The sequence below is a fragment of the Diuraphis noxia genome, unplaced genomic scaffold (assembly GCF_037042655.1).
Source record: "Diuraphis noxia isolate RWA-SAM2 unplaced genomic scaffold, SU_Dnox_SAM2 contig0001, whole genome shotgun sequence".
NCBI classification, from domain to species: domain Eukaryota; kingdom Metazoa; phylum Arthropoda; class Insecta; order Hemiptera; family Aphididae; genus Diuraphis; species Diuraphis noxia.
In genome coordinates, this window is record NW_028301711.1 from 97,309,903 (window position 1) to 97,337,847 (window position 27,945).

Consider the following 27,945-nt stretch of genomic DNA (forward strand, 5'->3'; position numbering starts at 1 on the left):
TAAAATTTTTCTAAATAATCGGGATAAACAAACTAAAAATTAAGGAAAAAACTGGAATTTTTACGCACAATCAGTTTTCGACAAAATCGATTTTGTTTTTGATGTAACTTTAAAACAAATTACCATAGATACATGAAATTTACCCTGAACGTTTATATAAGTATATTCTATCGACCATGCAATTAAAAAAAATTTCGACTGAAGTTTAACTATTTATAGGCATATGCAATTTTCGATCATTATTAGTTTTTTTTAAATTAATATCGATAAAAATTTATTTAATAGGTAAAAAGCTTGAAAATTTAATACAAGGTTCCTAATATATTGCTACAATAGCAGTGGAAAAATTAAAGAAATTCAGTCACAATTTTTTTTCATAAGCATTCAAAGTTTGAATTTCGACAAAATACGAAAAAATCACGCAGTATACACGCAGTTTCATTGTAATACATGGCCAAACACTTGTGACCCAAGGAAGTCTTGTCTAGTTTCACTTTCGATATGTCTTTGGCACATTGTTCTTGACTACCAACATAGTAACTGAAATGATATTTTAATTTATTCATATAAAAATTATTATTTATATATGTATTGTGTGATTATACTTAGGGCAGTAGCTTCTAATTATGTAGTCCGAAGCTTTAGCAATAATTTCGGCATTCCAATAAACTGAATATCCGTTTTCGGAAAGCTGAGAATTGATCAGTTGTCCATGAGGCGGGCTTCCTATATCCATACCAATATATTGACCAAGATCATGATTTCCGAAACTGTTGGCATGATCAATATATTTTTCTAATTCACCGATTTTGATATTTTGGTACCAGTTTCCTAAGGTTATCAAATTCAAATTACGTACATGTACAAAACAACAAATAAAATTATTATTCATACCTTTACAAAATGATGATGAGAATGCCAACAAACAGATTAACAGATTTATAGATGTCAAGGAATTCATTCTGCTAATAATTATCAGCTGTAATCATCAAAGCAATATGTATTATTATTATTGATCATTACTATAATTTTGAATATTTAACATAAATTATTGTATTATTACGTTAAATAAATAATATTGATTGCGTTAAAATACATTTACTAATTATCATATACTTCTCATAAACTAATCACTAACATATCAGCTTGTTAAATTTGTTAGAAGTTTTTTTTTTTAAATAATCTTAATATAATAGACACTACTCACTATTATTTATGTGTCGTATTCAGAATTAATTACTTTCGTGTATTTAATTAAATTAAATTTAGTGAATATTTTCATCTGATAAAATGTATTAATAGATTAATCGATACTATTAACTATTATAATATGATTCTATGTTTTGAATAATGAGATTGCTATGAATATTTTAATACACAATATAACTAAAATACTGATATAAATTAGCATAAATATACTATAGTAAAAAATTAAAATTGAAAGTTAATAAAAATAATATTATTTTCTGTTTTTATATACTTTATTCATCGATTTTAGTTGCAGACTGCAGTTAAACAACGTAAATATCCTTCGCGTATACCTACAATTAGCTTTTTACCATTTCAGCTGTTTACAAAAATTAAATTAAAAATTGTTTTGTTTTAATTATGTAATAACATGACATGATATTCATAACAATTTACATGTTTAATTAATAATGTTGGGTATGTTTAATTTTTGGGTTTTGTAAAAAATTTCAAATCTATCAACTGCTTTATTGTTCGCTATTATTTTATATACTATACTATAAACGACTTATGTCTGGCATAAATCTGAAAACTATTAACAAATTATTTATTTTAATGTGGGATATTTGATTTTAAATTTAATAGATATATTTAAGGCCTCATCAGCTGTTTGTCCTACCATACCTGATATTATAAAATTCTCGATAGCCGATATTACTTATTATTCTATAAATTAACGTTTGGTACTTACCGTGAATAAAATTGTTTTCTTTAATATATTATGAATTTTATTCTGCTCTATTCTTTCCGTTGACTGCTGTCGTGTGATTGAATTTGTATTGATTGTATCGTTAAGGCACTAAAAGTCCTCGGCTAATAACTGAAATATTTTTAATACCTCGGGTTTTCGATTCGTTATCGAGGTGGTATGACGGAGAGTTCTGAGTGCGTTTTAATAACTGGCCGTGTTTCTTACCGACTATGGCCCAGTGGTAGGGGCGGCGCGACGATCCGACGTCGATAATCTGATGCTTGTGGTCATACGAGTGGTTCCCCATGCCTGGGCGCGTATTTGCGAATCATCAGTGAAATATTGTAGTGTACAGACACGCTACATATGCCAACCAGTTTCGGACACTATCAGTTAGTATCCTGAAATACGCTGCCGGGCCATCGGCGAACAATGAGCATATTGTGTTGAAACCTACCCTACTACAAATAACCGATCCTACCTCTACATTTCCCATACAAACATAATATAAATGAATCACATATTTTATATTTTAAATAAGAATTTCGTTCGTTCGGTTCACGAATCTGACACGGTACGCATAGGGTTGCCAACCGTCCAGGTTTCGACTGGACAGTTTAGATTTTCTGGTTCCTGTTCAGTGTATAACCACTGTATCGTAACAAAGATTATCGCTTAATTAATATACAATAACTTTATTTATTATATTAATTATTCAAATAATTTACAAGTTTTATATACTTTAACTTATATATCGTATTATCAGAAATATAGTAAAATCCAATAAAAAAAATATATTTATAAGGTTATGTTTTCAGTAGGTGTCCAGTTTTTGAAATTACAAAGGTTGGCAACCCTAGGTACCGCAGCGACCTGTCTACTATAAACCACCACCACGAATGACAACGATGCGACACCGCCAACCCTTCCCCCCATCCCCAAGTCCAAGTGCCTAGGCGGGACGGGAAGAAAAGTCGCGACGGACGAGTACCGGTCGCCGGCGATCTGGCATCTTTTGTACGGCTCGTGTATATGTATATGTGTACAAGTGCACTTGTACTACCTACCCGAACTCAAGAAACATTGAAAAACGAAATCATAATAATACAATTAAGTGCCTGTAGTGTTATTAAGATTATTTTTCAAAATATGAAAATATAAATTCAGAATATTATGAAAATAATATAATATTTGGATTGGGGTTTTTTTTTTGAAGGCCAAACAATTGGGCAGTTGTCCGCGACGGGACGGTATCGCCGTGTATTATGGTGGTTGCAGTAGTGCACACAATCGCTGTGCACATTTGTACAGTATAAAAATTAAAATAAGTCGAAACACGCATCCCAAGTTATAATCGAATTGATTTGCACATTCGTTTTATGAATATAACCAAATAATTTGTTTTCGGCGAATTACATTAGTCGTCAACGCGCCCGTTGGCCGTTATGCGTCGGCATCGAAATTATTATTTATTTTTACTCTCGTTCGTTTAATATTTCCGATCATCAACTGATGATATATAACTCGATCATTATCAGAAATTTAAAACAACAATCGTGTTAAACAAAATAAAAAGTACTTAATTGGTAAATAATCGAAATTTGTAAACAATTATTTAATACAATTTATAAATATATATATATATATAATATTGATTATAGTTCAGAATTCAAAAAGCTCTAATGTGAGTAAACGGGACATACAAAAGACATAACCGAAGAATTCACTCTGCTGTATAGTGTATCGAGTACCAGAACTTTAGAATGTGAATTCAATAATAAAACATCGTCTATAGTCTGTATTATAGGCTCTATAAACTGCAAAATATTACATCTTGATCCATATCCCTTAAGAAACACGCAAAACACATGTAAAATTAATATATACGAGAATCAACGACAATATAACCTATATAGAATGAAAATGAGTTTTCAGATGCAGTGGCGCGTATAAAAAAAATATAGTCTGCAGACTACGATGCACCTCACGTAAAAACAAGAATACAGCCAATCAATTAAACCACTTGATCATTTTAATAACCGTATCTAATATACTAACACAGCAGTAGGTAATATGTAATAATAATATAAATTTGTTGTAATAATATATAGCAATACTATAAATGTGTGTATCTAATAATATATTATACTAGGTAGTCTTTGATGTAGTAGGTACTTAATATACTTCAACAATAATAATTATTAATAAAAAATGCCGTACTTTTACTAACAATGATCGATTATCTTAAGATTTACCAAATTACATTTGTAAAAATCAAAACTATACAAATTATTTGTGGTTGGACCAAATAATTTTGTGTTTCCTAGGTTTTACCGAAATCAATGGATTTCGGACATTAATTAACAGTAGTCGGTGAAACCTGGGATTTACCGTTAAATCATAGGTTAACCGATATTCGTACGTTTAACGTAGGTACACATATATATTTAGTTAATAATTTGTAACTTAAGGTATATGTGTTGAAATCACATCAAAATCTATTTAAACAAAAATCATTATCTTCTGTTTAATGAATTCATAAATGAAATCAATAAATATGAAATTTAGGTAGCAGTTATAACTACACCACAGGCGACAATAAATATAAAATTTCAATAAATTGGTAACTACACATTATCATACAATCGACTATTGATGATTCGAAGTTGACGGGACTGTTGAAAAACTTCATATTACCGTACCGAGAGTTCGAATTAATGAGTAGTTCAAAGTAACGAGAGAAGTAAAAAAAAAAAAATCCTAATTAATGAGAGTTTTGTAAATAATAATTATTAACTATTTCTGCAAATCAGGCGGTACATATTATATATATATATATTGTTTTTAAATTGTAAATTAAATTATATACCTAATATAATTAATATATTGTGTAAATTAAATTATTATCGCTCAGTGTCTAAAAAATTGATTTGTAAACATTGTACCTATAGATCTGTATAGGTAAAATGCAAAAAGGTTCAACTAATTTTGAAATTATGCTGATTGATTATTAAATTAAAGAAACTTTTAATTATTATAAACTATTACTGTTGTTTTATTGACATTAAACACTTAAAATAAATATTTTGTTTGATATAATTTTCAAAATGTATCGACTGTTTCTGACCAGTGATTGATGTTGATCTTCGGAATTAATTGGGAATCACAATGTATAAAATCATCCATTGTGGGTACTAAAAATACCTGTTTCTGCATTGTTGTGACATTATTGCTGTTATCGCAAAAGACTCTGGCAAGCGTCACTTTTCTGATTTCTGTCAGTTGATCTTGAATTAAAAAAAAAAAATTGTTTAGATAAAAATCATTCATTCAAAATGTTTCAAATGTGTACTAACATTCGTTGAATACTTTTGGTAAATCGTAAAAATGTCTATCTGCAGTTCTAGTCCGTACGAACTGTTCTCTGATGATACACCTCATCGTTGGACCAACCATTGCGTCGTCTTCGTGTTTCTCGAATAATGCACCGACCAATAGCTCTATTTTTGTCCAATGTTTGTATTGTTTCAATAACTTTTCAGATGCCTATACATAATATACAGGAATAAAGTAAGAGGTATATGACGATTACATATTTCAAATACGGTTGAACTTACACCGTCCACCATGATCTTGGCTAAATCTTGTGCATCTCTTATTGCTTTTAGTCCACAATATTCTCTATAGTTCGTATAACTTGGAATACCGTGATCGCGGTTTCGTTGCAAATCTAAGCTGACAATATCCATCCCAAACAAATTTTCTGGATGAACAGTGTATAAGTAATTCGTAAGCTAAAAAAAATATTTAAACATAATATTATACATAAGGTAGGTAAATATTTTGAATACAATCTATTATAATATGTACATCTCCATCATTTGTGTGTAAAAACAAAAACAAAAACGAAATTACATTATTTTGATCGTATTTTAAATACCGACCGTTTTTGTAAATAGCATATCGACTTTTTGTGTCTTCTGTGTAGATAGCCCTCTGACAAGTTGATCTATATAATTCAATACTAAATCAGTCGGTCGGTTGTAATGTTCCTTTAGCGAAATACTTCCGTTGAACTCTCGATCTTCCGTATACAAACTAAACAACAATATCAATCAAAATTAATAAATTTGATGATTATTTTTTCGCACAAATGTCAAATACACATCAATCGAAATCTCAGTATATTGTTATATTATTTATAATCAAATTTCAGGTTTGTGCAATCTTAGTGTCATAGGCATTTGCCAATAAAATTTAAATCAATATTGTTTATGAAGTACCTATGATTGGGAATATATTTAAACAACTTCTTAAATGGTAAGAGAAATGGTTTGAGTTTACCTATCTCAAATATATCTAATTCACCTATATGGCATCTTGAGTCATTTTATAATATTTAGAAAGAACGAACTGATAAATTTTCAAGCATTTGCAAATCGTACCTCTGCATACATTACAACGATAAGTTAATATATTGTATAACGGCCTAGTTTTCAAGATAATAATCTATTGTTATAAAATTATTTTAAAAACACGCATTGAAATATGATTACACTGTATGGAGTTCATATGAATTCATTATGTAGATTAATAAATATTTACGCGAAACTAACACTACGAATATGCATTGGTAAAAAAAAAAAATTATAGTTCAGAATCTATAACATTTTATATATTATATTAGATTTGTATTTAATGACTAGGGTATTCAAAATTTCTAGTTTGCTACCAATTTTTAATAACAGCGTTAACCGTATATGAATTATATATGTAACAACGTATAATACAAAAGCTATAGGTAGGTTTGAATGTATAATTCTTTTTTTTATACGATTAAAATAGGTATACAAATTGAAATGATCACAATTCACGACAGCATAAATACAATCTTTGGATACTATACATTTTAAAAATTAATTTATCAACAAAATGGGAATATTCCAAATAGTATAAGTCGATTTTTTGTTAACAATGAACTACAAATTTAAGTTAAAATGACTAAACTTTGAACATATTAACTCGTTAATCCCCTGCCTTTCAAAAATGAACAAATTATATGGTTCTTTATAATGGCTTTATAAGTGAGCCGATAAAGTGCAAAAAAACTCAGTATGGCACATTTGTCCAATCCAGCATTAACTAAATTTGTTCATATTTATTTTTTAAATCATGACCACGAAAACATTGATAATAATATTATAAAATACTGTTTACACAAACCTAATGGATTCGCTAATCATGGAATTAGCGAACGGTAATATAGCGGTCGCGAAGCTGTTGCTAACGCTTGGGTCAGTGCTCTCGTTGTACGCTTTACTGTACCCATTCGTTGACAGTTCAAGTCCGGATCGCCTGATAAAGTTTTGACCTAGCAGCGCTGGCAACCATTCGGCGTACGTGATGTGCTGTATGGACGCTATCACAATTTTCCTAGCCTCTTGAAAAATACGTTCGTCGTCCCAATGCGGGTTGACATGGGACAGAAGTTTGGCCATCCGGTTATGTTCCCTCATCCACAAAGTGTACATCACCGCCATTTGGGGCAGCTCGTTTGCCCGAGTATCGCCAGTCTTATAGCACGTGCCACTGCCAAACTGGCACGCGTTCGAATCGACGACCTCCAGTGGCAAATACTGCGGCTGTAACGTGTCACATTGGTTTTTGTTATAGCACCCCATGTTCGTCAACAATTGCCCATCCGATTTGGTCCTCAGCGACCACGTCCGTTTCGCCGACGAACCGTATACCATCGACCCATCTAAATAATGAGTAGCTTGATTCATCTGCGAAAAATTGGTTACAAATATAATTTGTATGATTTATTTTAAATCCAGAAAGTCTGTTGTGAATATTTAATAATGTTATAAAATTGTGCACCACTCCATATACCTACCGCACATTTATTTTTGTAGATTTTTAAATTTATTATTTTAATTAAAAATGTAAAAACAAGTAATGTATTAATCAAACGAGTTATTATTTGCCTAATTTTAGTTATTGAAATAAACATAATATAATATACATTCATCGTTATAGGATTATCTTATACGATTCTTACTTGTTCCCTGGGACCAAAAGTACAATCGGACCGCACTGCAGGCACCTAGCGCACGTAGTTCATACACCGAATTATAGTGTTTGGCGTAAGATTCATCATGTTATAAAATGGATCACCATCCTCTACCACTACTTGCATGCACAATTCGTTAGTGTCTCGAGGAGATAGATTCAGTCCGTTACGATCACAACAGTTCACTGATTTGTTCCTTTTCACTATACATTTAATATACGTAAGCATGCATTAATTACAACTAATCAATATATATGGTTATATAGTAATCTTACTCATTCCAGAAATTGCTGTGTGTGACAGATCGTGGCCTATAAAAATCGTCCAGTACGCCATCGTTATCGTTTTTAAGTCGTCTGGTGAGTTCTCGTCGTTGACCAGTGCTACACTAAGCTTTCTTGCATTGGGTGGAGAATGAATAGAATAATGATCCAAAACACCTGTGTAGACGATTAATAAAATCTTAGAATTAAATCATCATAATATGTAAATCTTAATAAGTAAAACAATATTAATGAATATTACTATATAAGCTATTAGCATAGGCGGGAAACAGCAAACGTTTATAAGGCGTAGTTGCCTTTCCTAAAGAGGAATGTTTTAAATTGTTACAAGAACCGTCAGGACTACGGTAGTTCATGTTCATTCGTATACACGCAGTTTCATTGTAATACATGGCCAAACACTTGTGACCCAAGGAAGTCTTGTCTAGTTTCACTTTCGATATGTCTTTGGCACATTGTTCTTGACTACCAACATAGTAACTGAAATGATATTTTAATTTATTCATATAAAAATTATTATTTATATATGTATTGTGTGATTATACTTAGGGCAGTAGCTTCTAATTATGTAGTCCGAAGCTTTAGCAATAATTTCGGCATTCCAATAAACTGAATATCCGTTTTCGGAAAGCTGAGAATTGATCAGTTGTCCATGAGGCGGGCTTCCTATATCCATACCAATATATTGACCAAGATCATGATTTCCGAAACTGTTGGCATGATCAATATATTTTTCTAATTCACCGATTTTGATATTTTGGTACCAGTTTCCTAAGGTTATCAAATTCAAATTACGTACATGTACAAAACAACAAATAAAATTATTATTCATACCTTTACAAAATGATGATGAGAATGCCAACAAACAGATTAACAGATTTATAGATGTCAAGGAATTCATTCTGCTAATAATTATCAGCTGTAATCATCAAAGCAATATGTATTATTATTATTGATCATTACTATAATTTTGAATATTTAACATAAATTATTGTATTATTACGTTAAATAAATAATATTGATTGCGTTAAAATACATTTACTAATTATCATATACTTCTCATAAACTAATCACTAACATATCAGCTTGTTAAATTTGTTAGAAGTTTTTTTTTTTAAATAATCTTAATATAATAGACACTACTCACTATTATTTATGTGTCGTATTCAGAATTAATTACTTTCGTGTATTTAATTAAATTAAATTTAGTGAATATTTTCATCTGATAAAATGTATTAATAGATTAATCGATACTATTAACTATTATAATATGATTCTATGTTTTGAATAATGAGATTGCTATGAATATTTTAATACACAATATAACTAAAATACTGATATAAATTAGCATAAATATACTATAGTAAAAAATTAAAATTGAAAGTTAATAAAAATAATATTATTTTCTGTTTTTATATAGTTTATTCATCGATTTTAGTTGCAGACTGCAGTTAAACAACGTAAATATCCTTCGCGTATACCTACAATTAGCTTTTTACCATTTCAGCTGTTTACAAAAATTAAATTAAAAATTGTTTTGTTTTAATTATGTAATAACATGACATGATATTCATAACAATTTACATGTTTAATTAATAATGTTGGGTATGTTTAATTTTTGGGTTTTGTAAAAAATTTCAAATCTATCAACTGCTTTATTGTTCGCTATTATTTTATATACTATACTATAAACGACTTATGTCTGGCATAAATCTGAAAACTATTAACAAATTATTTATTTTAATGTGGGATATTTGATTTTAAATTTAATAGATATATTTAAGGCCTCATCAGCTGTTTGTCCTACCATACCTGATATTATAAAATTCTCGATAGCCGATATTACTTATTATTCTATAAATTAACGTTTGGTACTTACCGTGAATAAAATTGTTTTCTTTAATATATTATGAATTTTATTCTGCTCTATTCTTTCCGTTGACTGCTGTCGTGTGATTGAATTTGTATTGATTGTATCGTTAAGGCACTAAAAGTCCTCGGCTAATAACTGAAATATTTTTAATACCTCGGGTTTTCGATTCGTTATCGAGGTGGTATGACGGAGAGTTCTGAGTGCGTTTTAATAACTGGCCGTGTTTCTTACCGACTATGGCCCAGTGGTAGGGGCGGCGCGACGATCCGACGTCGATAATCTGATGCTTGTGGTCATACGAGTGGTTCCCCATGCCTGGGCGCGTATTTGCGAATCATCAGTGAAATATTGTAGTGTACAGACACGCTACATATGCCAACCAGTTTCGGACACTATCAGTTAGTATCCTGAAATACGCTGCCGGGCCATCGGCGAACAATGAGCATATTGTGTTGAAACCTACCCTACTACAAATAACCGATCCTACCTCTACATTTCCCATACAAACATAATATAAATGAATCACATATTTTATATTTTAAATAAGAATTTCGTTCGTTCGGTTCACGAATCTGACACGGTACGCATAGGGTTGCCAACCGTCCAGGTTTCGACTGGACAGTTTAGATTTTCTGGTTCCTGTTCAGTGTATAACCACTGTATCGTAACAAAGATTATCGCTTAATTAATATACAATAACTTTATTTATTATATTAATTATTCAAATAATTTACAAGTTTTATATACTTTAACTTATATATCGTATTATCAGAAATATAGTAAAATCCAATAAAAAAAATATATTTATAAGGTTATGTTTTCAGTAGGTGTCCAGTTTTTGAAATTACAAAGGTTGGCAACCCTAGGTACCGCAGCGACCTGTCTACTATAAACCACCACCACGAATGACAACGATGCGACACCGCCAACCCTTCCCCCCATCCCCAAGACCAAGTGCCTAGGCGGGACGGGAAGAAAAGTCGCGACGGACGAGTACCGGTCGCCGGCGATCTGGCATCTTTTGTACGGCTCGTGTATATGTATATGTGTACAAGTGCACTTGCACTACCTACCCGAACTCAAGAAACATTGAAAAACGAAATCATAATAATACAATTAAGTGCCTGTAGTGTTATTAAGATTATTTTTCAAAATATGAAAATATAAATTCAGAATATTATGAAAATAATATAATATTTGGATTGGGTTTTTTTTTTCGAAGGCCAAACAATTGGGCAGTTGTCCGCGACGGGACGGTATCGCCGTGTATTATGGTGGTTGCAGTAGTGCACACAATCGCTGTGCACATTTGTACAGTATAAAAATTAAAATAAGTCGAAACACGCATCCCAAGTTATAATCGAATTGATTTGCACATTCGTTTTATGAATATAACCAAATAATTTGTTTTCGGCGAATTACATTAGTCGTCAACGCGCCCGTTGGCCGTTATGCGTCGGCATCGAAATTATTATTTATTTTTACTCTCGTTCGTTTAATATTTCCGATCATCAACTGATGATATATAACTCGATCATTATCAGAAATTTAAAACAACAATCGTGTTAAACAAAATAAAAAGTACTTAATTGGTAAATAATCGAAATTTGTAAACAATTATTTAATACAATTTATAAATATATATATATATATAATATTGATTATAGTTCAGAATTCAAAAAGCTCTAATGTGAGTAAACGGGACATACAAAAGACATAACCGAAGAATTCACTCTGCTGTATAGTGTATCGAGTACCAGAACTTTAGAATGTGAATTCAATAATAAAACATCGTCTATAGTCTGTATTATAGGCTCTATAAACTGCAAAATATTACATCTTGATCCATATCCCTTAAGAAACACGCAAAACACATGTAAAATTAATATATACGAGAATCAACGACAATATAACCTATATAGAATGAAAATGAGTTTTCAGATGCAGTGGCGCGTATAAAAAAAAATATAGTCTGCAGACTACGATGCACCTCACGTAAAAACAAGAATACAGCCAATCAATTAAACCACTTGATCATTTTAATAACCGTATCTAATATACTAACACAGCAGTAGGTAATATGTAATAATAATATAAATTTGTTGTAATAATATATAGCAATACTATAAATGTGTGTATCTAATAATATATTATACTAGGTAGTCTTTGATGTAGTAGGTACTTAATATACTTCAACAATAATAATTATTAATAAAAAATGCCGTACTTTTACTAACAATGATCGATTATCTTAAGATTTACCAAATTACATTTGTAAAAATCAAAACTATACAAATTATTTGTGGTTGGACCAAATAATTTTGTGTTTCCTAGGTTTTACCGAAATCAATGGATTTCGGACATTAATTAACAGTAGTCGGTGAAACCTGGGATTTACCGTTAAATCATAGGTTAACCGATATTCGTACGTTTAACGTAGGTAACACATATATATTTAGTTAATAATTTGTAACTTGTGGTATATGTGTTGAAATCACATCAAAATCTATTTAAACAAAAATCATTATCTTCTGTTTAATGAATTCATAAATGAAATCAATAAATATGAAATTTAGGTAGCAGTTATAACTACACCACAGGCGACAATAAATATAAAATTTCAATAAATTGGTAACTACACATTATCATACAATCGACTATTGATGATTCGAAGTTGACGGGACTGTTGAAAAACTTCATATTACCGTACCGAGAGTTCGAATTAATGAGTAGTTCAAAGTAACGAGAGAAGTAAAAAAAAAAAAATCCTAATTAATGAGAGTTTTGTAAATAATAATTATTAACTATTTCTGCAAATCAGGCGGTACATATTATATATATATATATTGTTTTTAAATTGTAAATTAAATTATATACCTAATATAATTAATATATTGTGTAAATTAAATTATTATCGCTCAGTGTCTAAAAAATTGATTTGTAAACATTGTACCTATAGATCTGTATAGGTAAAATGCAAAAAGGTTCAACTAATTTTGAAATTATGCTGATTGATTATTAAATTAAAGAAACTTTTAATTATTATAAACTATTACTGTTGTTTTATTGACATTAAACACTTAAAATAAATATTTTGTTTGATATAATTTTCAAAATGTATCGACTGTTTCTGACCAGTGATTGATGTTGATCTTCGGAATTAATTGGGAATCACAATGTATAAAATCATCCATTGTGGGTACTAAAAATACCTGTTTCTGCATTGTTGTGACATTATTGCTGTTATCGCAAAAGACTCTGGCAAGCGTCACTTTTCTGATTTCTGTCAGTTGATCTTGAATTAAAAAAAAAAAATTGTTTAGATAAAAATCATTCATTCAAAATGTTTCAAATGTGTACTAACATTCGTTGAATACTTTTGGTAAATCGTAAAAATGTCTATCTGCAGTTCTAGTCCGTACGAACTGTTCTCTGATGATACACCTCATCGTTGGACCAACCATTGCGTCGTCTTCGTGTTTCTCGAATAATGCACCGACCAATAGCTCTATTTTTGTCCAATGTTTGTATTGTTTCAATAACTTTTCAGATGCCTATACATAATATACAGGAATAAAGTAAGAGGTATATGACGATTACATATTTCAAATACGGTTGAACTTACACCGTCCACCATGATCTTGGCTAAATCTTGTGCATCTCTTATTGCTTTTAGTCCACAATATTCTCTATAGTTCGTATAACTTGGAATACCGTGATCGCGGTTTCGTTGCAAATCTAAGCTGACAATATCCATCCCAAACAAATTTTCTGGATGAACAGTGTATAAGTAATTCGTAAGCTAAAAAAAATATTTAAACATAATATTATACATAAGGTAGGTAAATATTTTGAATACAATCTATTATAATATGTACATCTCCATCATTTGTGTGTAAAAACAAAAACAAAAACGAAATTACATTATTTTGATCGTATTTTAAATACCGACCGTTTTTGTAAATAGCATATCGACTTTTTGTGTCTTCTGTGTAGATAGCCCTCTGACAAGTTGATCTATATAATTCAATACTAAATCAGTCGGTCGGTTGTAATGTTCCTTTAGCGAAATACTTCCGTTGAACTCTCGATCTTCCGTATACAAACTAAACAACAATATCAATCAAAATTAATAAATTTGATGATTATTTTTTCGCACAAATGTCAAATACACATCAATCGAAATCTCAGTATATTGTTATATTATTTATAATCAAATTTCAGGTTTGTGCAATCTTAGTGTCATAGGCATTTGCCAATAAAATTTAAATCAATATTGTTTATGAAGTACCTATGATTGGGAATATATTTAAACAACTTCTTAAATGGTAAGAGAAATGGTTTGAGTTTACCTATCTCAAATATATCTAATTCACCTATATGGCATCTTGAGTCATTTTATAATATTTAGAAAGAACGAACTGATAAATTTTCAAGCATTTGCAAATCGTACCTCTGCATACATTACAACGATAAGTTAATATATTGTATAACGGCCTAGTTTTCAAGATAATAATCTATTGTTATAAAATTATTTTAAAAACACGCATTGAAATATGATTACACTGTATGGAGTTCATATGAATTCATTATGTAGATTAATAAATATTTACGCGAAACTAACACTACGAATATGCATTGGTAAAAAAAAAAAATTATAGTTCAGAATCTATAACATTTTATATATTATATTAGATTTGTATTTAATGACTAGGGTATTCAAAATTTCTAGTTTGCTACCAATTTTTAATAACAGCGTTAACCGTATATGAATTATATATGTAACAACGTATAATACAAAAGCTATAGGTAGGTTTGAATGTATAATTCTTTTTTTTATACGATTAAAATAGGTATACAAATTGAAATGATCACAATTCACGACAGCATAAATACAATCTTTGGATACTATACATTTTAAAAATTAATTTATCAACAAAATGGGAATATTCCAAATAGTATAAGTCGATTTTTTGTTAACAATGAACTACAAATTTAAGTTAAAATGACTAAACTTTGAACATATTAACTCGTTAATCCCCTGCCTTTCAAAAATGAACAAATTATATGGTTCTTTATAATGGCTTTATAAGTGAGCCGATAAAGTGCAAAAAAACTCAGTATGGCACATTTGTCCAATCCAGCATTAACTAAATTTGTTCATATTTATTTTTTAAATCATGACCACGAAAACATTGATAATAATATTATAAAATACTGTTTACACAAACCTAATGGATTCGCTAATCATGGAATTAGCGAACGGTAATATAGCGGTCGCGAAGCTGTTGCTAACGCTTGGGTCAGTGCTCTCGTTGTACGCTTTACTGTACCCATTCGTTGACAGTTCAAGTCCGGATCGCCTGATAAAGTTTTGACCTAGCAGCGCTGGCAACCATTCGGCGTACGTGATGTGCTGTATGGACGCTATCACAATTTTCCTAGCCTCTTGAAAAATACGTTCGTCGTCCCAATGCGGGTTGACATGGGACAGAAGTTTGGCCATCCGGTTATGTTCCCTCATCCACAAAGTGTACATCACCGCCATTTGGGGCAGCTCGTTTGCCCGAGTATCGCCAGTCTTATAGCACGTGCCACTGCCAAACTGGCACGCGTTCGAATCGACGACCTCCAGTGGCAAATACTGCGGCTGTAACGTGTCACATTGGTTTTTGTTATAGCACCCCATGTTCGTCAACAATTGCCCATCCGATTTGGTCCTCAGCGACCACGTCCGTTTCGCCGACGAACCGTATACCATCGACCCATCTAAATAATGAGTAGCTTGATTCATCTGCGAAAAATTGGTTACAAATATAATTTGTATGATTTATTTTAAATCCGGAAAGTCTGTTGTGAATATTTAATAATGTTATAAAATTGTGCACCACTCCATATACCTACCGCACATTTATTTTTGTAGATTTTTAAATTTATTATTTTAATTAAAAATGTAAAAACAAGTAATGTATTAATCAAACGAGTTATTATTTGCCTAATTTTAGTTATTGAAATAAACATAATATAATATACATTCATCGTTATAGGATTATCTTATACGATTCTTACTTGTTCCCTGGGACCAAAAGTACAATCGGACCGCACTGCAGGCACCGAGCGCACGTAGTTCATACACCGAATTATAGTGTTTGGCGTAAGATTCATCATGTTATAAAATGGATCACCATCCTCTACCACTACTTGCATGCACAATTCGTTAGTGTCTCGAGGAGATAGATTCAGTCCGTTACGATCACAACAGTTCACTGATTTGTTCCTTTTCACTATACATTTAATATACGTAAGCATGCATTAATTACAACTAATCAATATATATGGTTATATAGTAATCTTACTCATTCCAGAAATTGCTGTGTGTGACAGATCGTGGCCTATAAAAATCGTCCAGTACGCCATCGTTATCGTTTTTAAGTCGTCTGGTGAGTTCTCGTCGTTGACCAGTGCTACACTAAGCTTTCTTGCATTGGGTGGAGAATGAATAGAATAATGATCCAAAACACCTGTGTAGACGATTAATAAAATCTTAGAATTAAATCATCATAATATGTAAATCTTAATAAGTAAAACAATATTAATGAATATTACTATATAAGCTATTAGCATAGGCGGGAAACAGCAAACGTTTATAAGGCGTAGTTGCCTTTCCTAAAGAGGAATGTTTTAAATTGTTACAAGAACCGTCAGGACTACGGTAGTTCATGTTCATTCGTATACACGCAGTTTCATTGTAATACATGGCCAAACACTTGTGACCCAAGGAAGTCTTGTCTAGTTTCACTTTCGATATGTCTTTGGCACATTGTTCTTGACTACCAACATAGTAACTGAAATGATATTTTAATTTATTCATATAAAAATTATTATTTATATATGTATTGTGTGATTATACTTAGGGCAGTAGCTTCTAATTATGTAGTCCGAAGCTTTAGCAATAATTTCGGCATTCCAATAAACTGAATATCCGTTTTCGGAAAGCTGAGAATTGATCAGTTGTCCATGAGGCGGGCTTCCTATATCCATACCAATATATTGACCAAGATCATGATTTCCGAAACTGTTGGCATGATCAATATATTTTTCTAATTCACCGATTTTGATATTTTGGTACCAGTTTCCTAAGGTTATCAAATTCAAATTACGTACATGTACAAAACAACAAATAAAATTATTATTCATACCTTTACAAAATGATGATGAGAATGCCAACAAACAGATTAACAGATTTATAGATGTCAAGGAATTCATTCTGCTAATAATTATCAGCTGTAATCATCAAAGCAATATGTATTATTATTATTGATCATTACTATAATTTTGAATATTTAACATAAATTATTGTATTATTACGTTAAATAAATAATATTGATTGCGTTAAAATACATTTACTAATTATCATATACTTCTCATAAACTAATCACTAACATATCAGCTTGTTAAATTTGTTAGAAGTTTTTTTTTTTAAATAATCTTAATATAATAGACACTACTCACTATTATTTATGTGTCGTATTCAGAATTAATTACTTTCGTGTATTTAATTAAATTAAATTTAGTGAATATTTTCATCTGATAAAATGTATTAATAGATTAATCGATACTATTAACTATTATAATATGATTCTATGTTTTGAATAATGAGATTGCTATGAATATTTTAATACACAATATAACTAAAATACTGATATAAATTAGCATAAATATACTATAGTAAAAAATTAAAATTGAAAGTTAATAAAAATAATATTATTTTCTGTTTTTATATACTTTATTCATCGATTTTAGTTGCAGACTGCAGTTAAACAACGTAAATATCCTTCGCGTATACCTACAATTAGCTTTTTACCATTTCAGCTGTTTACAAAAATTAAATTAAAAATTGTTTTGTTTTAATTATGTAATAACATGACATGATATTCATAACAATTTACATGTTTAATTAATAATGTTGGGTATGTTTAATTTTTGGGTTTTGTAAAAAATTTCAAATCTATCAACTGCTTTATTGTTCGCTATTATTTTATATACTATACTATAAACGACTTATGTCTGGCATAAATCTGAAAACTATTAACAAATTATTTATTTTAATGTGGGATATTTGATTTTAAATTTAATAGATATATTTAAGGCCTCATCAGCTGTTTGTCCTACCATACCTGATATTATAAAATTCTCGATAGCCGATATTACTTATTATTCTATAAATTAACGTTTGGTACTTACCGTGAATAAAATTGTTTTCTTTAATATATTATGAATTTTATTCTGCTCTATTCTTTCCGTTGACTGCTGTCGTGTGATTGAATTTGTATTGATTGTATCGTTAAGGCACTAAAAGTCCTCGGCTAATAACTGAAATATTTTTAATACCTCGGGTTTTCGATTCGTTATCGAGGTGGTATGACGGAGAGTTCTGAGTGCGTTTTAATAACTGGCCGTGTTTCTTACCGACTATGGCCCAGTGGTAGGGGCGGCGCGACGATCCGACGTCGATAATCTGATGCTTGTGGTCATACGAGTGGTTCCCCATGCCTGGGCGCGTATTTGCGAATCATCAGTGAAATATTGTAGTGTACAGACACGCTACATATGCCAACCAGTTTCGGACACTATCAGTTAGTATCCTGAAATACGCTGCCGGGCCATCGGCGAACAATGAGCATATTGTGTTGAAACCTACCCTACTACAAATAACCGATCCTACCTCTACATTTCCCATACAAACATAATATAAATGAATCACATATTTTATATTTTAAATAAGAATTTCGTTCGTTCGGTTCACGAATCTGACACGGTACGCATAGGGTTGCCAACCGTCCAGGTTTCGACTGGACAGTTTAGATTTTCTGGTTCCTGTTCAGTGTATAACCACTGTATCGTAACAAAGATTATCGCTTAATTAATATACAATAACTTTATTTATTATATTAATTATTCAAATAATTTACAAGTTTTATATACTTTAACTTATATATCGTATTATCAGAAATATAGTAAAATCCAATAAAAAAAATATATTTATAAGGTTATGTTTTCAGTAGGTGTCCAGTTTTTGAAATTACAAAGGTTGGCAACCCTAGGTACCGCAGCGACCTGTCTACTATAAACCACCACCACGAATGACAACGATGCGACACCGCCAACCCTTCCCCCCATCCCCAAGTCCAAGTGCCTAGGCGGGACGGGAAGAAAAGTCGCGACGGACGAGTACCGGTCGCCGGCGATCTGGCATCTTTTGTACGGCTCGTGTATATGTATATGTGTACAAGTGCACTTGCACTACCTACCCGAACTCAAGAAACATTGAAAAACGAAATCATAATAATACAATTAAGTGCCTGTAGTGTTATTAAGATTATTTTTCAAAATATGAAAATATAAATTCAGAATATTATGAAAATAATATAATATTTGGATTGGGTTTTTTTTTTCGAAGGCCAAACAATTGGGCAGTTGTCCGCGACGGGACGGTATCGCCGTGTATTATGGTGGTTGCAGTAGTGCACACAATCGCTGTGCACATTTGTACAGTATAAAAATTAAAATAAGTCGAAACACGCATCCCAAGTTATAATCGAATTGATTTGCACATTCGTTTTATGAATATAACCAAATAATTTGTTTTCGGCGAATTACATTAGTCGTCAACGCGCCCGTTGGCCGTTATGCGTCGGCATCGAAATTATTATTTATTTTTACTCTCGTTCGTTTAATATTTCCGATCATCAACTGATGATATATAACTCGATCATTATCAGAAATTTAAAACAACAATCGTGTTAAACAAAATAAAAAGTACTTAATTGGTAAATAATTATTTAATACAATTTATAAATATATATATATATATAATATTGATTATAGTTCAGAATTCAAAAAGCTCTAATGTGAGTAAACGGGACATACAAAAGACATAACCGAAGAATTCACTCTGCTGTATAGTGTATCGAGTACCAGAACTTTAGAATGTGAATTCAATAATAAAACATCGTCTATAGTCTGTATTATAGGCTCTATAAACTGCAAAATATTACATCTTGATCCATATCCCTTAAGAAACACGCAAAACACATGTAAAATTAATATATACGAGAATCAACGACAATATAACCTATATAGAATGAAAATGAGTTTTCAGATGCAGTGGCGCGTATAAAAAAAAATATAGTCTGCAGACTACGATGCACCTCACGTAAAAACAAGAATACAGCCAATCAATTAAACCACTTGATCATTTTAATAACCGTATCTAATATACTAACACAGCAGTAGGTAATATGTAATAATAATATAAATTTGTTGTAATAATATATAGCAATACTATAAATGTGTGTATCTAATAATATATTATACTAGGTAGTCTTTGATGTAGTAGGTACTTAATATACTTCAACAATAATAATTATTAATAAAAAATGCCGTACTTTTACTAACAATGATCGATTATCTTAAGATTTACCAAATTACATTTGTAAAAATCAAAACTATACAAATTATTTGTGGTTGGACCAAATAATTTTGTGTTTCCTAGGTTTTACCGAAATCAATGGATTTCGGACATTAATTAACAGTAGTCGGTGAAACCTGGGATTTACCGTTAAATCATAGGTTAACCGATATTCGTACGTTTAACGTAGGTAACACATATATATTTAGTTAATAATTTGTAACTTGTGGTATATGTGTTGAAATCACATCAAAATCTATTTAAACAAAAATCATTATCTTCTGTTTAATGAATTCATAAATGAAATCAATAAATATGAAATTTAGGTAGCAGTTATAACTACACCACAGGCGACAATAAATATAAAATTTCAATAAATTGGTAACTACACATTATCATACAATCGACTATTGATGATTCGAAGTTGACGGGACTGTTGAAAAACTTCATATTACCGTACCGAGAGTTCGAATTAATGAGTAGTTCAAAGTAACGAGAGAAGTAAAAAAAAAAAAATCCTAATTAATGAGAGTTTTGTAAATAATAATTATTAACTATTTCTGCAAATCAGGCGGTACATATTATATATATATATATTGTTTTTAAATTGTAAATTAAATTATATACCTAATATAATTAATATATTGTGTAAATTAAATTATTATCGCTCAGTGTCTAAAAAATTGATTTGTAAACATTGTACCTATAGATCTGTATAGGTAAAATGCAAAAAGGTTCAACTAATTTTGAAATTATGCTGATTGATTATTAAATTAAAGAAACTTTTAATTATTATTAACTATTACTGTTGTTTTATTGACATTAAACACTTAAAATAAATATTTTGTTTGATATAATTTTCAAAATGTATCGACTGTTTCTGACCAGTGATTGATGTTGATCTTCGGAATTAATTGGGAATCACAATGTATAAAATCATCCATTGTGGGTACTAAAAATACCTGTTTCTGCATTGTTGTGACATTATTGCTGTTATCGCAAAAGACTCTGGCAAGCGTCACTTTTCTGATTTCTGTCAGTTGATCTTGAATTAAAAAAAAAAAATTGTTTAGATAAAAATCATTCATTCAAAATGTTTCAAATGTGTACTAACATTCGTTGAATACTTTTGGTAAATCGTAAAAATGTCTATCTGCAGTTCTAGTCCGTACGAACTGTTCTCTGATGATACACCTCATCGTTGGACCAACCATTGCGTCGTCTTCGTGTTTCTCGAATAATGCACCGACCAATAGCTCTATTTTTGTCCAATGTTTGTATTGTTTCAATAACTTTTCAGATGCCTATACATAATATACAGGAATAAAGTAAGAGGTATATGACGATTACATATTTCAAATACGGTTGAACTTACACCGTCCACCATGATCTTGGCTAAATCTTGTGCATCTCTTATTGCTTTTAGTCCACAATATTCTCTATAGTTCGTATAACTTGGAATACCGTGATCGCGGTTTCGTTGCAAATCTAAGCTGACAATATCCATCCCAAACAAATTTTCTGGATGAACAGTGTATAAGTAATTCGTAAGCTAAAAAAAATATTTAAACATAATATTATACATAAGGTAGGTAAATATTTTGAATACAATCTATTATAATATGTACATCTCCATCATTTGTGTGTAAAAACAAAAACAAAAACGAAATTACATTATTTTGATCGTATTTTAAATACCGACCGTTTTTGTAAATAGCATATCGACTTTTTGTGTCTTCTGTGTAGATAGCCCTCTGACAAGTTGATCTATATAATTCAATACTAAATCAGTCGGTCGGTTGTAATGTTCCTTTAGCGAAATACTTCCGTTGAACTCTCGATCTTCCGTATACAAACTAAACAACAATATCAATCAAAATTAATAAATTTGATGATTATTTTTTCGCACAAATGTCAAATACACATCAATCGAAATCTCAGTATATTGTTATATTATTTATAATCAAATTTCAGGTTTGTGCAATCTTAGTGTCATAGGCATTTGCCAATAAAATTTAAATCAATATTGTTTATGAAGTACCTATGATTGGGAATATATTTAAACAACTTCTTAAATGGTAAGAGAAATGGTTTGAGTTTACCTATCTCAAATATATCTAATTCACCTATATGGCATCTTGAGTCATTTTATAATATTTAGAAAGAACGAACTGATAAATTTTCAAGCATTTGCAAATCGTACCTCTGCATACATTACAACGATAAGTTAATATATTGTATAACGGCCTAGTTTTCAAGATAATAATCTATTGTTATAAAATTATTTTAAAAACACGCATTGAAATATGATTACACTGTATGGAGTTCATATGAATTCATTATGTAGATTAATAAATATTTACGCGAAACTAACACTACGAATATGCATTGGTAAAAAAAAAAAATTATAGTTCAGAATCTATAACATTTTATATATTATATTAGATTTGTATTTAATGACTAGGGTATTCAAAATTTCTAGTTTGCTACCAATTTTTAATAACAGCGTTAACCGTATATGAATTATATATGTAACAACGTATAATACAAAAGCTATAGGTAGGTTTGAATGTATAATTCTTTTTTTTATACGATTAAAATAGGTATACAAATTGAAATGATCACAATTCACGACAGCATAAATACAATCTTTGGATACTATACATTTTAAAAATTAATTTATCAACAAAATGGGAATATTCCAAATAGTATAAGTCGATTTTTTGTTAACAATGAACTACAAATTTAAGTTAAAATGACTAAACTTTGAACATATTAACTCGTTAATCCCCTGCCTTTCAAAAATGAACAAATTATATGGTTCTTTATAATGGCTTTATAAGTGAGCCGATAAAGTGCAAAAAAACTCAGTATGGCACATTTGTCCAATCCAGCATTAACTAAATTTGTTCATATTTATTTTTTAAATCATGACCACGAAAACATTGATAATAATATTATAAAATACTGTTTACACAAACCTAATGGATTCGCTAATCATGGAATTAGCGAACGGTAATATAGCGGTCGCGAAGCTGTTGCTAACGCTTGGGTCAGTGCTCTCGTTGTACGCTTTACTGTACCCATTCGTTGACAGTTCAAGTCCGGATCGCCTGATAAAGTTTTGACCTAGCAGCGCTGGCAACCATTCGGCGTACGTGATGTGCTGTATGGACGCTATCACAATTTTCCTAGCCTCTTGAAAAATACGTTCGTCGTCCCAATGCGGGTTGACATGGGACAGAAGTTTGGCCATCCGGTTATGTTCCCTCATCCACAAAGTGTACATCACCGCCATTTGGGGCAGCTCGTTTGCCCGAGTATCGCCAGTCTTATAGCACGTGCCACTGCCAAACTGGCACGCGTTCGAATCGACGACCTCCAGTGGCAAATACTGCGGCTGTAACGTGTCACATTGGTTTTTGTTATAGCACCCCATGTTCGTCAACAATTGCCCATCCGATTTGGTCCTCAGCGACCACGTCCGTTTCGCCGACGAACCGTATACCATCGACCCATCTAAATAATGAGTAGCTTGATTCATCTGCGAAAAATTGGTTACAAATATAATTTGTATGATTTATTTTAAATCCGGAAAGTCTGTTGTGAATATTTAATAATGTTATAAAATTGTGCACCACTCCATATACCTACCGCACATTTATTTTTGTAGATTTTTAAATTTATTATTTTAATTAAAAATGTAAAAACAAGTAATGTATTAATCAAACGAGTTATTATTTGCCTAATTTTAGTTATTGAAATAAACATAATATAATATACATTCATCGTTATAGGATTATCTTATACGATTCTTACTTGTTCCCTGGGACCAAAAGTACAATCGGACCGCACTGCAGGCACCGAGCGCACGTAGTTCATACACCGAATTATAGTGTTTGGCGTAAGATTCATCATGTTATAAAATGGATCACCATCCTCTACCACTACTTGCATGCACAATTCGTTAGTGTCTCGAGGAGATAGATTCAGTCCGTTACGATCACAACAGTTCACTGATTTGTTCCTTTTCACTATACATTTAATATACGTAAGCATGCATTAATTACAACTAATCAATATATATGATTATATAGTAATCTTACTCATTCCAGAAATTGCTGTGTGTGACAGATCGTGGCCTATAAAAATCGTCCAGTACGCCATCGTTATCGTTTTTAAGTCGTCTGGTGAGTTCTCGTCGTTGACCAGTGCTACACTAAGCTTTCTTGCATTGGGTGGAGAATGAATAGAATAATGATCCAAAACACCTGTGTAGACGATTAATAAAATCTTAGAATTAAATCATCATAATATGTAAATCTTAATAAGTAAAACAATATTAATGAATATTACTATATAAGCTATTAGCATAGGCGGGAAACAGCAAACGTTTATAAGGCGTAGTTGCCTTTCCTAAAGAGGAATGTTTTAAATTGTTACAAGAACCGTCAGGACTACGGTAGTTCATGTTCATTCGTATACACGCAGTTTCATTGTAATACATGGCCAAACACTTGTGACCCAAGGAAGTCTTGTCTAGTTTCACTTTCGATATGTCTTTGGCACATTGTTCTTGACTACCAACATAGTAACTGAAATGATATTTTAATTTATTCATATAAAAATTATTATTTATATATGTATTGTGTGATTATACTTAGGGCAGTAGCTTCTAATTATGTAGTCCGAAGCTTTAGCAATAATTTCGGCATTCCAATAAACTGAATATCCGTTTTCGGAAAGCTGAGAATTGATCAGTTGTCCATGAGGCGGGCTTCCTATATCCATACCAATATATTGACCAAGATCATGATTTCCGAAACTGTTGGCATGATCAATATATTTTTCTAATTCACCGATTTTGATATTTTGGTACCAGTTTCCTAAGGTTATCAAATTCAAATTACGTACATGTACAAAACAACAAATAAAATTATTATTCATACCTTTACAAAATGATGATGAGAATGCCAACAAACAGATTAACAGATTTATAGATGTCAAGGAATTCATTCTGCTAATAATTATCAGCTGTAATCATCAAAGCAATATGTATTATTATTATTGATCATTACTATAATTTTGAATATTTAACATAAATTATTGTATTATTACGTTAAATAAATAATATTGATTGCGTTAAAATACATTTACTAATTATCATATACTTCTCATAAACTAATCACTAACATATCAGCTTGTTAAATTTGTTAGAAGTTTTTTTTTTTAAATAATCTTAATATAATAGACACTACTCACTATTATTTATGTGTCGTATTCAGAATTAATTACTTTCGTGTATTTAATTAAATTAAATTTAGTGAATATTTTCATCTGATAAAATGTATTAATAGATTAATCGATACTATTAACTATTATAATATGATTCTATGTTTTGAATAATGAGATTGCTATGAATATTTTAATACACAATATAACTAAAATACTGATATAAATTAGCATAAATATACTATAGTAAAAAATTAAAATTGAAAGTTAATAAAAATAATATTATTTTCTGTTTTTATATAGTTTATTCATCGATTTTAGTTGCAGACTGCAGTTAAACAACGTAAATATCCTTCGCGTATACCTACAATTAGCTTTTTACCATTTCAGCTGTTTACAAAAATTAAATTAAAAATTGTTTTGTTTTAATTATGTAATAACATGACATGATATTCATAACAATTTACATGTTTAATTAATAATGTTGGGTATGTTTAATTTTTGGGTTTTGTAAAAAATTTCAAATCTATCAACTGCTTTATTGTTCGCTATTATTTTATATACTATACTATAAACGACTTATGTCTGGCATAAATCTGAAAACTATTAACAAATTATTTATTTTAATGTGGGATATTTGATTTTAAATTTAATAGATATATTTAAGGCCTCATCAGCTGTTTGTCCTACCATACCTGATATTATAAAATTCTCGATAGCCGATATTACTTATTATTCTATAAATTAACGTTTGGTACTTACCGTGAATAAAATTGTTTTCTTTAATATATTATGAATTTTATTCTGCTCTATTCTTTCCGTTGACTGCTGTCGTGTGATTGAATTTGTATTGATTGTATCGTTAAGGCACTAAAAGTCCTCGGCTAATAACTGAAATATTTTTAATACCTCGGGTTTTCGATTCGTTATCGAGGTGGTATGACGGAGAGTTCTGAGTGCGTTTTAATAACTGGCCGTGTTTCTTACCGACTATGGCCCAGTGGTAGGGGCGGCGCGACGATCCGACGTCGATAATCTGATGCTTGTGGTCATACGAGTGGTTCCCCATGCCTGGGCGCGTATTTGCGAATCATCAGTGAAATATTGTAGTGTACAGACACGCTACATATGCCAACCAGTTTCGGACACTATCAGTTAGTATCCTGAAATACGCTGCCGGGCCATCGGCGAACAATGAGCATATTGTGTTGAAACCTACCCTACTACAAATAACCGATCCTACCTCTACATTTCCCATACAAACATAATATAAATGAATCACATATTTTATATTTTAAATAAGAATTTCGTTCGTTCGGTTCACGAATCTGACACGGTACGCATAGGGTTGCCAACCGTCCAGGTTTCGACTGGACAGTTTAGATTTTCTGGTTCCTGTTCAGTGTATAACCACTGTATCGTAACAAAGATTATCGCTTAATTAATATACAATAACTTTATTTATTATATTAATTATTCAAATAATTTACAAGTTTTATATACTTTAACTTATATATCGTATTATCAGAAATATAGTAAAATCCAATAAAAAAAATATATTTATAAGGTTATGTTTTCAGTAGGTGTCCAGTTTTTGAAATTACAAAGGTTGGCAACCCTAGGTACCGCAGCGACCTGTCTACTATAAACCACCACCACGAATGACAACGATGCGACACCGCCAACCCTTCCCCCCATCCCCAAGTCCAAGTGCCTAGGCGGGACGGGAAGAAAAGTCGCGACGGACGAGTACCGGTCGCCGGCGATCTGGCATCTTTTGTACGGCTCGTGTATATGTATATGTGTACAAGTGCACTTGCACTACCTACCCGAACTCAAGAAACATTGAAAAACGAAATCATAATAATACAATTAAGTGCCTGTAGTGTTATTAAGATTATTTTTCAAAATATGAAAATATAAATTCAGAATATTATGAAAATAATATAATATTTGGATTGGGTTTTTTTTTTCGAAGGCCAAACAATTGGGCAGTTGTCCGCGACGGGACGGTATCGCCGTGTATTATGGTGGTTGCAGTAGTGCACACAATCGCTGTGCACATTTGTACAG

At 30.9% G+C, this 27,945-nt stretch overlaps 5 protein-coding genes across 7 annotated transcripts; all 5 read right to left on the reverse strand.

Moving 5' to 3' along the window:
• Nucleotides 1-374: 374 nt before the first annotated feature.
• On the reverse strand, nt 375-2,860 carry LOC149062593 (uncharacterized). Its single transcript, XM_089215366.1, has 5 exons — nt 2,165-2,860; nt 1,940-2,068; nt 895-979; nt 606-831; nt 375-540 (listed from the first exon to the last, which is right to left on the reverse strand). The coding sequence occupies exons 3-5, from the start codon at nt 959-961 to the stop codon at nt 375-377; spliced, it is 459 nt and encodes a 152-aa protein (XP_089071492.1). The 5' UTR covers nt 962-979; nt 1,940-2,068; nt 2,165-2,860.
• Nucleotides 2,861-4,997: 2,137 nt separating this feature from the next.
• LOC149062594 (immunomodulatory peroxidase-like) lies at nt 4,998-7,725 on the reverse strand. The gene is made up of 5 exons (XM_089217655.1): nt 7,163-7,725; nt 5,884-6,037; nt 5,557-5,733; nt 5,296-5,485; nt 4,998-5,226 (listed from the first exon to the last, which is right to left on the reverse strand). Exons 1-5 carry the CDS (start codon nt 7,723-7,725, stop codon nt 5,042-5,044), a joined length of 1,269 nt encoding a protein of 422 aa, XP_089073781.1. The 3' UTR covers nt 4,998-5,041.
• Nucleotides 7,726-8,045: 320 nt separating this feature from the next.
• On the reverse strand, nt 8,046-10,910 carry LOC149062595 (chorion peroxidase-like). The gene is made up of 7 exons (XM_089215367.1): nt 10,401-10,910; nt 10,176-10,304; nt 9,131-9,215; nt 8,842-9,067; nt 8,538-8,776; nt 8,288-8,452; nt 8,046-8,215 (listed from the first exon to the last, which is right to left on the reverse strand). The coding sequence occupies exons 3-7, from the start codon at nt 9,195-9,197 to the stop codon at nt 8,046-8,048; spliced, it is 867 nt and encodes a 288-aa protein (XP_089071493.1). The 5' UTR covers nt 9,198-9,215; nt 10,176-10,304; nt 10,401-10,910.
• Nucleotides 10,911-13,235: 2,325 nt separating this feature from the next.
• On the reverse strand, nt 13,236-19,470 carry LOC149062596 (immunomodulatory peroxidase-like). Of its 2 annotated transcripts, XM_089215725.1 has the most exons (12): nt 18,639-19,470; nt 18,414-18,542; nt 17,369-17,453; nt 17,080-17,305; nt 16,776-17,014; nt 16,526-16,690; nt 16,239-16,453; nt 15,401-15,963; nt 14,122-14,275; nt 13,795-13,971; nt 13,534-13,723; nt 13,236-13,464 (listed from the first exon to the last, which is right to left on the reverse strand). In XM_089215725.1, exons 3-12 carry the CDS (start codon nt 17,433-17,435, stop codon nt 13,280-13,282), a joined length of 2,181 nt encoding a protein of 726 aa, XP_089071851.1. In that variant the 5' UTR covers nt 17,436-17,453; nt 18,414-18,542; nt 18,639-19,470; the 3' UTR covers nt 13,236-13,279. The 2 variants fall into 2 exon arrangements, with proteins under 2 accessions (XP_089071851.1, XP_089071850.1); XM_089215724.1 differs by having other exon boundaries at nt 18,414-19,470.
• A 1,986-nt stretch (nt 19,471-21,456) lies between these two features.
• Nucleotides 21,457-27,691, reverse strand: LOC149062597 (immunomodulatory peroxidase-like). 2 transcript variants are annotated; one of them, XM_089215727.1, is made up of 12 exons: nt 26,860-27,691; nt 26,635-26,763; nt 25,590-25,674; nt 25,301-25,526; nt 24,997-25,235; nt 24,747-24,911; nt 24,460-24,674; nt 23,622-24,184; nt 22,343-22,496; nt 22,016-22,192; nt 21,755-21,944; nt 21,457-21,685 (listed from the first exon to the last, which is right to left on the reverse strand). In XM_089215727.1, the coding sequence occupies exons 3-12, from the start codon at nt 25,654-25,656 to the stop codon at nt 21,501-21,503; spliced, it is 2,181 nt and encodes a 726-aa protein (XP_089071853.1). In that variant the 5' UTR covers nt 25,657-25,674; nt 26,635-26,763; nt 26,860-27,691; the 3' UTR covers nt 21,457-21,500. The 2 variants fall into 2 exon arrangements, with proteins under 2 accessions (XP_089071853.1, XP_089071852.1); XM_089215726.1 differs by having other exon boundaries at nt 26,635-27,691.
• Between the last annotated feature and the right edge of the window lie 254 nt (nt 27,692-27,945).

What these genes read in the sequence shown, in the direction of transcription:
- LOC149062593 (XM_089215366.1), bottom strand. Translation starts at nt 961, where the DNA reads ATGAATTCCTTGACATCTATAAATCTGTTAATCTGTTTGTTGGCATTC. An exon ending in CTCATCATCATTTTGTAAAG is followed by an intron (nt 832 to 894) that starts GTATGAATAATA and finishes TGATAACCTTAG; the next exon opens with GAAACTGGTACCAAAATATC. An exon ending in ATTAGAAGCTACTGCCCTAA is followed by an intron (nt 541 to 605) that starts GTATAATCACAC and finishes ATATCATTTCAG; the next exon opens with TTACTATGTTGGTAGTCAAG.
- LOC149062594 (XM_089217655.1), bottom strand. Translation starts at nt 7,725, where the DNA reads ATGAATCAAGCTACTCATTATTTAGATGGGTCGATGGTATACGGTTCG. An exon ending in ATGATTAGCGAATCCATTAG is followed by an intron (nt 6,038 to 7,162) that starts GTTTGTGTAAAC and finishes ATTGTTGTTTAG; the next exon opens with TTTGTATACGGAAGATCGAG. An exon ending in ATATGCTATTTACAAAAACG is followed by an intron (nt 5,734 to 5,883) that starts GTCGGTATTTAA and finishes TATTTTTTTTAG; the next exon opens with CTTACGAATTACTTATACAC.
- LOC149062595 (XM_089215367.1), bottom strand. Translation starts at nt 9,197, where the DNA reads ATGAATTCCTTGACATCTATAAATCTGTTAATCTGTTTGTTGGCATTC. An exon ending in ATTAGAAGCTACTGCCCTAA is followed by an intron (nt 8,777 to 8,841) that starts GTATAATCACAC and finishes ATATCATTTCAG; the next exon opens with TTACTATGTTGGTAGTCAAG. An exon ending in CTATGCTAATAGCTTATATA is followed by an intron (nt 8,453 to 8,537) that starts GTAATATTCATT and finishes TCGTCTACACAG; the next exon opens with GTGTTTTGGATCATTATTCT.
- LOC149062596 (XM_089215725.1), bottom strand. Translation starts at nt 17,435, where the DNA reads ATGAATTCCTTGACATCTATAAATCTGTTAATCTGTTTGTTGGCATTC. An exon ending in CACAGCAATTTCTGGAATGA is followed by an intron (nt 16,454 to 16,525) that starts GTAAGATTACTA and finishes TTAAATGTATAG; the next exon opens with TGAAAAGGAACAAATCAGTG. An exon ending in ACCAAAAGTATTCAACGAAT is followed by an intron (nt 13,465 to 13,533) that starts GTTAGTACACAT and finishes TTTTAATTCAAG; the next exon opens with ATCAACTGACAGAAATCAGA.
- LOC149062597 (XM_089215727.1), bottom strand. Translation starts at nt 25,656, where the DNA reads ATGAATTCCTTGACATCTATAAATCTGTTAATCTGTTTGTTGGCATTC. An exon ending in CTCATCATCATTTTGTAAAG is followed by an intron (nt 25,527 to 25,589) that starts GTATGAATAATA and finishes TGATAACCTTAG; the next exon opens with GAAACTGGTACCAAAATATC. An exon ending in CACAGCAATTTCTGGAATGA is followed by an intron (nt 24,675 to 24,746) that starts GTAAGATTACTA and finishes TTAAATGTATAG; the next exon opens with TGAAAAGGAACAAATCAGTG.